This window comes from Cherax quadricarinatus, chromosome 98 (assembly GCF_038502225.1).
Source record: "Cherax quadricarinatus isolate ZL_2023a chromosome 98, ASM3850222v1, whole genome shotgun sequence".
NCBI lineage: Eukaryota > Metazoa > Arthropoda > Malacostraca > Decapoda > Parastacidae > Cherax > Cherax quadricarinatus.
This window is the reverse complement of record NC_091389.1, coordinates 9,581,197-9,590,064: the sequence shown is the minus strand read 5'-3', so window position 1 is coordinate 9,590,064 and position 8,868 is coordinate 9,581,197. Positions and strand designations below refer to the sequence as shown.

At 44.1% G+C, this 8,868-nt stretch overlaps 1 protein-coding gene across 10 annotated transcripts in view; it reads right to left on the bottom strand.

Annotated features, from left to right (window-relative positions):
- Window positions 1-341: 341 nt before the first annotated feature.
- Window positions 342-8,868, bottom strand: part of LOC128702480 (putative CENPB DNA-binding domain-containing protein 1) — a 51,696-nt gene continuing 43,169 nt past the window's right edge. For all 10 annotated transcript variants that reach the window (XM_070105369.1, XM_070105365.1, XM_070105366.1 and 7 more), the window contains 3 exons: window positions 6,669-6,811; window positions 1,667-1,721; window positions 342-495 (listed from right to left, as the gene is read on the bottom strand). In XM_070105369.1, the coding sequence (XP_069961470.1) occupies window positions 353-495; window positions 1,667-1,721; window positions 6,669-6,811 (341 nt within the window). In that variant the 3' untranslated portion in view covers window positions 342-352. The remainder of the gene's footprint in view (window positions 496-1,666; window positions 1,722-6,668; window positions 6,812-8,868) is intronic.

Here is an 8,868-nt window from a genome sequence, read left to right as displayed (position 1 = left end):
CACTATTCACCTAGCAGTAAGTAGGTACCTGGGTGTTAGTTACCTTATGCCTGCTGTCACTGTTCACCTAGCAGTAAGTAGGTACCTGGGTGTTAGTTACCTTACACCTGCTGTCACTGTTCACCTAGCAGTAAGCAGGTACATGTGTGTTAGCTAACTGATATGGGTCGCATGCAAGAGACAAAATCAACCTAACTTGCCTGAAATGCTCTGCATAACCAGGGACTTTTTATATAGTATGTCAGTGATGTCAGCTATGGTCTCTATAAGTTGTATCATGTACTTGTAAAAATAATGATTATTATTACTATTATTATTATTCTAAGAGTCTGACTGGTGACAAGAGCAAAATTTAAATGAGACTGACATTTGAGTCGTTGTGCAAGCTTCCTGGCCCATCGGAATACTGCCGGAAGAGAACGTCAACTTCCGCTGTCGATGCAAAGTCAGCGAGCTTCGAAGATCTCTTTCTCACCCGGCCTGAGCGCCACACACCTTCAATTAGATAATAATATTATACAACACATCCTTTCTCATTTAATACAATTATTTAATACCCAGGCTATGACAGTGCTGCTGAGAATAAAGACACATGTGCCAAACTCTCACTGTAAAGTCTTGTTCTATATACAGCTTTATAAAGGTATTAACTTGACAGAGCTTTACATGGAGCAAAACAATGTCAAAACAACATACTGCTTTACTCCTCTCTCTTCAGCTATATTTTATCCCCGCCCAAAAGTCATAAATGAAAATAAAATAGAGCACAAATATTCAGACTAATTTGGTGTTATGGCAAATTTTTAAGAAAAATAAAAATGCTAATATATTTTAACCCGTAAACGGTCCCAGCAGATCTACGTTCACATGCGTAGTGCTACAAAAGTAGATCTACGTTTTTTTTTACATATTTTCAAATATAACAAAAAAAAAAGTAGATCAAAGTTTTTTACACATTTTCAAATGTAAAAAAACAAAAAATCTACTTTTTTTACATACAGTGGACCCCCGGTTAACGATATTTTTTCACTCCAGAAGTATGTTCAGGTGCCAGTACTGACCGAATTTGTTCCCATAAGGAATATTGTGAAGTAGATTAGTCCATTTCAGACCCCCAAACATACACGTACAAACGCACTTACATAAATACACTTACATAATTGGTCGCATTTGGAGGTGATCGTTATGCGGGGGTCCACTGTACTTTCAAATGTTGAAAAAACGTATATATACGTTTGAACCGTTTACGGGTTAAGTACAAAAATACATGACCCGATAAAGAAGAAACACTTTCATCATCATTCACTCCATCACTGTCTTGCCAGAAGCGTACCTACACTACAGTTAAAAAACTGAAATATATCTCCACCCATTCTTCAGAGTGCAGGTACTGTACTTCCCACCTCCAGGACTCAAGTCCAGCCAACCGGTTTCCCTGAATCCCTTCATGTTACCTCGCACTCCAGCAGCACATCAAATCAACATTTAATATTTAATATTTAATATTATATTCACAATGTGTCACAGAGCCGATGGGAAATATACGTTAATGAGTTTTAATCTGCAAATGGGGAGACTGACACTATTTCCTAGGATCAAAAGCCCTATACTAGTATCAAGACAACCTACTTGAAAACACATTTTTACAAACTTAAATAATGCCTACCCTCCTTTGCTTTAATCGAAACGTCAAGTTTCTGGGTCTCCGAGACATCACCGCCCTGAAAGTGAAAATGAATTAATTTGGTTAATGTAAGAACGTAAGAGAGGAGCACTGCAGCAGGCCTACTGGCCCAAACTAGTCAGGTCCAACTCATGCCCGCCCACTCTTACTCATGTATTTGTCCAACCTATTTTTAAAACTACACAAGGTTTTAGCTTCAATGACGCTACTCAGGAGTCTGTTCCACTTATCCACAACCAGTGCTTTCCTATATCCTTTCAAAACCTAAATTATCTTGATTTATCTTTCTTATTAATTATGTACAGGAGAGCCCTACTTATACAGCAGGTTAAGTTCTAGGCTACTGCTGTACAGGAAGGTCCTGCTTATACAGCAGGTCAAGTTCTAGGCTACTGCTATACAGGAAGGTCCTGCTTATACAGCAGGTTAAGTTCTAGGCTACTGCTGTACAGGAGGGCCCTGATACAGCAGTTTAGGTTCCAGGCTACTGCTGTACAGGAGAGCCCTGCTGATACAGCAGGTTAGGTTCCAGGCTACTGCTGTACAGGAGAGCCCTGCTTAACCAGCAGGTTAGGTTCCAGGCTACTGCTGTACAGGAGAGCCCTGCTTAACCAGCAGGTTAGGTTCCAGGCTACTGCTGTACAGGAGAGCCCTGCTTAACCAGCAGGTTAGGTTCCAGGCTACTGCTGTACAGGAGAGCCCTGCTTAACCAGCAGGTTAGGTTCCAGGCTACTGCTGTACAGGAGAGCCCTGCTTAACCAGCAGGTTAGGTTCCAGGCTACTGCTGTACAGGAGAGCCCTGCTTGACCAGCAGGTTAGGTTCCAGGCTACCGCTGTACAGGAGAGCCCTGCTTAACCAGCAGGTTAGGTTCCAGGCTACTGCTGTACGGGAGAGCCCTGCTTAACCAGCAGGTTAGGTTCCAGGCTACTGCTGTACAGGAGAGCCCTGCTTGACCAGCAGGTTAGGTTCCAGGCTACTGCTGTACAGGAGAGCCCTGCTTGACCAGCAGGTTAGGTTCCAGGCTACCGCTGTACAGGAGAGCCCTGCTTAACCAGCAGGTTAGGTTCCAGGCTACTGCTGTACAGGAGAACCCTGCAGGTTAGGTTAACCAGCAGCATGTTAGGTTCCAGGCTACTGCTGTACAGGAGAGCCCTGCTTGACCAGCAGGTTAGGTTCCAGGCTACCGCTGTACAGGAGAGCCCTGCTACCGCTAGGTTACTACTGCTGTACAGGAGAACCCTGCTTGACCAGCAGGTTAGGTTCCAGGCTACTGTACAGGAGAACCCTGCTTAACCAGCAGGTTAGGTTCCAGGCTACTGCTGTACAGGAGAACCCTGCTTGACCAGCAGGTTAGGTTCCAGGCTACTGTACAGGAGAGCCCTGCTTAACCAGCAGGTTAGGTTCCAGGCTACTGCTGTACAGGAGAACCCTGCTTACTGTACAGGAGAGCCCTGCTTAACCAGCAGGTTAGGTTCCAGGCTACTGCTGTACAGGAGAGCCCTGCTTAACCAGCAGGTTAGGTTCCAGGCTACTGCTGTACAGGAGAACCCTGCTTAACCAGCAGGTTAGGTTCCAGGCTACTGCTGTACAGGAGAACCCTGCTTGACCAGCAGGTTAGGTTCCAGGCTACTGCTGTACACCCTGCTTAACCAGAGAGGCTACTGTACAGGAGAGCCCTGCTTAACCAGCAGGTTAGGTTCTGTACAGAACCCTGCTACTGCTGTACAGCCCTGAGAGGTTAGGTTCCCCTGCTTGACCAGCAGGTTAGGTTCCAGGCTACTGCTGTACAGGAGAGCCCTGCTTAACCAGCAGGTTAGGTTCCAGGCTACTGCTGTACAGGAGAGCCCTGCTTAACCAGCAGGTTAGGTTCCAGGCTACTGCTGTACAGGAGAACCCTGCTTAACCAGCAGGTTAGGTTCCAGGCTACTGCTCGGACACACATGCAGCACATATGCAACACTAGGAATCCTTAATGACGAAATGTTTCATCTGAGCTTTAGGTTTCATCAGTTTATTTCATCAACTTGATCTTCCATGAGGACCCCACTGGAAAAATGCAACTTTGACTTTTTTGGGTTATCCTAGTGGGTAATTTGAACATATGTTAGTATATACAAAAATTTGTGCAATAAAATCACAGTAAATAGGTAATTCCACAATATAAATATAAATATATATATATATATATATATATATATATATATATATATATATATATATATATATATATATAATTTATATTCCACAATATGCAAAACAACCACTGTGAAAAAATAGTGAAATTTCAAGCACTTTTGTGACCTCTCGTGTGAAAAATCACGAAAGCACTTGGAATTTCACTATTTTTTCACAGTGGTGATTCTGCATACAGTAATTTGTGTAACTGTATATTGTACCTAAATAAACTTATTTATTTCCCCCAAGGTTAATTTCTCCAGGAAGGCGATGATCTTGCCTCACACACTGAGTGTCCATGATTCAATCCCTAGTATGGGTAGAAATGTTGGGTATGTTTCCTTACACCTGCTGTCCCTGTTCACTCAGCAGTAAGTAGATATCTGGGTGTCAGTCACCTTACACCTGCTGTCCCTGTTCACTTAGCAGTAAGTGGATATCTGGGTGTCAGTCACCTTACACCTGCTGTCCCTGTTCACTTAGCAGTAAGTGGATATCTGGGTGTCAGTCACCTTACACCTGCTGTCCCTGTTCACTTAGCAGTAAGTGGATATCTGGGTGTCAGTCACCTTACACCTGCTGTCCCTGTTCACTTAGCAGTAAGTGGATATCTGGGTGTCAGTCACCTTACACCTGCTGTCCCTGTTCACTTAGCAGTAAGTGGATATCTGGGTGTCAGTCACCTTACATCTGCTGTCCCTGTTCACTTATTGGTCATGTAAGTGGATATCTGGGTGTCAGTCACCTTACACCTGCTGTCCCTGTTCACTTAGCAGTAAGTAGATATCTGGGTGTCAGTCACCTTACACCTGCTGTCCCTGTTCACTTAGCCGTAAGTAGGTATCTGGGTGTCAGTCACCTTACACCTGCTGTCCCTGTTCACTTAGCCGTAAGTAGGTATCTGGGTGTCAGTCACCTTACACCTGCTGTCCCTGTTCACTTATGCGGTATGTAAGTAGATATCTGGGTGTCAGTCACCTTACACCTGCTGTCCCTGTTCACTTAGCCGTAAGTAGGTATCTGGGTGTCAGTCACCTTACACCTGCTGTCCCTGTTCACTTAGCCGTAAGTAGGTATCTGGGTGTCAGTCACCTTACACCTGCTGTCCCTGTTCACTTAGCCGTAAGTAGATATCTGGGTGTCAGTCACCTTACACCTGCTGTCCCTGTTCACTTAGCAGTAAGTAGATATCTGGGTGTCAGTCACCTTACACCTGCTGTCCCTGTTCACTTAGCCGTAAGTAGGTATCTGGGTGTCAGTCACCTTACACCTGCTGTCCCTGTTCACTTAGCAGTAAGTGGATATCTGGGTGTCAGTCACCTTACACCTGCTGTCCCTGTTCACTTAGCCGTAAGTAGGTATCTGGGTGTCAGTCACCTTACACCTGCTGTCCCTGTTCACTTAGCCGTAAGTAGGTATCTGGGTGTCAGTCACCTTACACCTGCTGTCCCTGTTCACTTAGCAGTAAGTGGATATCTGGGTGTCAGTCACCTTACACCTGCTGTCCCTGTTCACTTAGCAGTAAGTAGATATCTGGGTGTCAGTCACCTTACACCTGCTGTCCCTGTTCACTTAGCAGTAAGTGGATATCTGGGTGTCAGTCACCTTACACCTGCTGTCCCTGTTCACTTATCGGTATGTAGGTATCTGGGTGCCAGTCACCTTACACCTGCTGTCCCTGTTCACTTAGTGGTAAGTAGGTATCTGGGTGCCAGTCACCTTACACCTGCTGTCCCTGTTCACTTAGCAGTAAGTAGATATCTGGGTGTCAGTCACCTTACACCTGCTGTCCCTGTTCACTTAGCCGTAAGTAGGTATCTGGGTGCCAGTCACCTTACACCTGCTGTCCCTGTTCACTTAGCTGTAAGTAGGTATCTGGGTGCCAGTCACCTTACACCTGCTGTCCCTGTTCACTTAGCCATAAGTAGGTATCTGGGTGCCAGTCACCTTACACCTGCTGTCCCTGTTCACTTAGCAGTAAGTAGATATCTGGGTGTCAGTCACCTTACACCTGCTGTCCCTGTTCACTTAGTGGTAAGTAGGTATCTGGGTGCCAGTCACCTTACACCTGCTGTCCCTGTTCACTTAGTGGTAAGTAGGTATCTGGGTGCCAGTCACCTTACACCTGCTGTCCCTGTTCACTTAGTGGTAAGTAGGTATCTGGGTGCCAGTCACCTTACACCTGCTGTCCCTGTTCACTTAGTGGTAAGTAGGTATCTGGGTGCCAGTCACCTTACACCTGCTGTCCCCATTCACCTAGCAGTAAGTTGAGCCTGGATGTTACGTGACTGTAGTGGGTGGTATCCTGGGGGACAAGACTGAAGGATTACAATGGAAATAAAACAGTCTGTGATGACGCACTGACTTTCTTGAGTTATCCTGGGTGGTTAATATTCCGTTTTAAAATTCTCAACAAAACTTATCATAACTGATAAAGCCCACAGCCCAGACAAAATGTTTCGTCATGTTAAGTAAGCTTATTTAGACACACACACACATATAAGTACAATTATCATACATAGTGGCACGTGTAAATTACCCACCAGGATAACCCAAAAACGTCAAAGTGACGTATTTCAACTGGGGTCCTCATTGCACATGCCACTTCTCATCAGTTGCACATTATTATAATCATGGGGGAGCACTAAACCTGTAGGATTATACAGTGCATGTGGGGGGGGAATGGAAGGTATTCAGGCTCAATTCAGGGAACCGTAGCACAGATCCAATTCCCTAGATCAAGGGCCCCTAACCAGCATCAAGGAACCTCCCTTGAGGGGACATCACCTGCACAACATCAGTACTTACCATGGACTCTTCGTTTCTCATTTTCTTCTGGGAGTTTTCAGGAACGTTGCTAATTTCTTTGTAGATGGTGCAAGATTCATCTGGTAAGTCAAGGCAGATAACCACTGGAGACTTCTTTTCCTCCTGGCCAGACGGTTGTGAACCTTTGAGAATACAACACTGTTTCATTACCCATCCTTTACAGTAATAGAAGATCAGTTAATTAGTGTGTATACACAAATAACCCACAGATAGGAGAGAAAAGCTCATTACAACATTTTGGTCCGACTTGGACTTTTCACAAGTCCAATAATGTTTACAAGTCCAATTGTGTAACTTCTAAATGGTCCAAGTCAAACCGAAACATCATCATGAGCTTTTCTCTTCTAGGTGCGGGTTATTTGTGTACAGCGTCTCCTCATTTATTGACGTACTTGTTAATGACAACTCAGACTTACGATGGGCTCTCTGGCCTGTATGCATACCTAAATAATGTACAGTGGTCCCTCATTTATCGCCGTTAATCCGTTCCTGGAAGTGAGACGATTATCGAAATAGACGATTTTCGAATCAATTTTCCCCATAAGAAATAATGTAAATACAATTAATCCGTTCCTGACACCCAGAAGTATTAAAACAAACAAAATTTTTACATGAAATATAGATGTAGTACATAAACAATACAATGGCACATGATGAATAAAACATTAACAGCATAACACTTACCTTTATTGGTGATTCTTCTTAGTGTATGGGAGACTGGAGGAGGAGAGAGAGTGGATTATTTACTGTTTGGAAGGGGAATCCCCTTCCAGCAACACCTCAGGTACCAAGTGCTTTTCTGGGGTTACTTCTCTGTTTCTTAATGCCACTAGGACCAGCTTGAGAGTCACTGGAGTCCTGTCTCGCAAAAAAACTGTCCAGAGAGCTCTGTTTCTGGTGTCTCTTTAAAACTTCCCTAAAATGGGCCAAAACTCTGTCACTGTACAAGTTGCTGATATGGCTTGCAACATCCTTCTCAGGGTGATGTTTCTCCATAAATCTTACCATCTTACCCCACATTTCAAAAATCTCCTTAATTTCTGAAGAAGGCACCTTCTTCCATCTCTCTCTTCCTCCTCCTCTGCAGCAAGATTCTGAGCTGCGATCTGTTGCTGTCCCTGCTGAAGCTCTTGCAGCTCCTCAGTGGTTAGCTCTTCGTTGTGGTCCTCCACCAACTCTTCCACATCCTGCAAACTCACATCCAACCCCATGGAACTCCCCAGTGCCACAATAGATTTCACAACAGACATAGGCTCATCAGGGTCAGCCACAAACCCTTCAAAATCCCTCTTGTGGACACAATCTGACCACAATTTTCTCAAAGCAACAACAACTTCCTTTTTCTTGGCCATGATGGAAGATACGGTTGTATGGGGTTTGTTATACATCCTGGCCAGTTTGGCCACACGTACGCCACTGTCATATTGTTCAATGATGTTTTTCTTAAATTCAATCATATTTCTCACCTTCTTTACCACAGGCTTGGCACTAGGAGCTTTCTTTGGAGCCATTGTTGCTTATTTAGCACTTGCAAGCACTAAAATGAATGGAATATTATGAAATATTTCGTATGCACAAGTGAGGGGACCGTCGCTCACTGGTAAACAATGGCACACTGGCTGGGAAGGGAGGCCAAGGGGGCTCAGAGCCGTGAGTACGCGTCCAGGATGAACGACGATTAGCGAGTCAACCGACCATTTGCGAGCCAATGTTTGGACGAAAATAACGTGACAATTTCCGAAAAGGACGACTATCAAGCCCAACGATTATCAAGGGACCACTGTATATTAGTGCTGATTTCCTCTATTCTGTTTATTACAATATACAGTACACTACTGTATAAACATACCAGAAATGTTGTAAATGGTGCAAAGGTGACATTAAAACATAACAAAGATGGATGACACAAACCCACTACCATTAGTGTGTGCTCCTTGCTTAGCAACAAATTCGTCTTAGGAACAGAATTCCGTCATTGAGGAGAGGCTCTATTGAAACAAACAAAACAGAGGAAATCAGCTCTAATATACTACATTATTTAGGTATGCATACTGGTCAGAGAGCCCATCATAAATCTGAGTCATCAGTAAACAAGTACAGTACAGTGGAAACTCGGTTTTCGTATGACCTAGTTTGTATGTAAAACTATAGTAATTCTCTATAAAATGAATTTTATAGT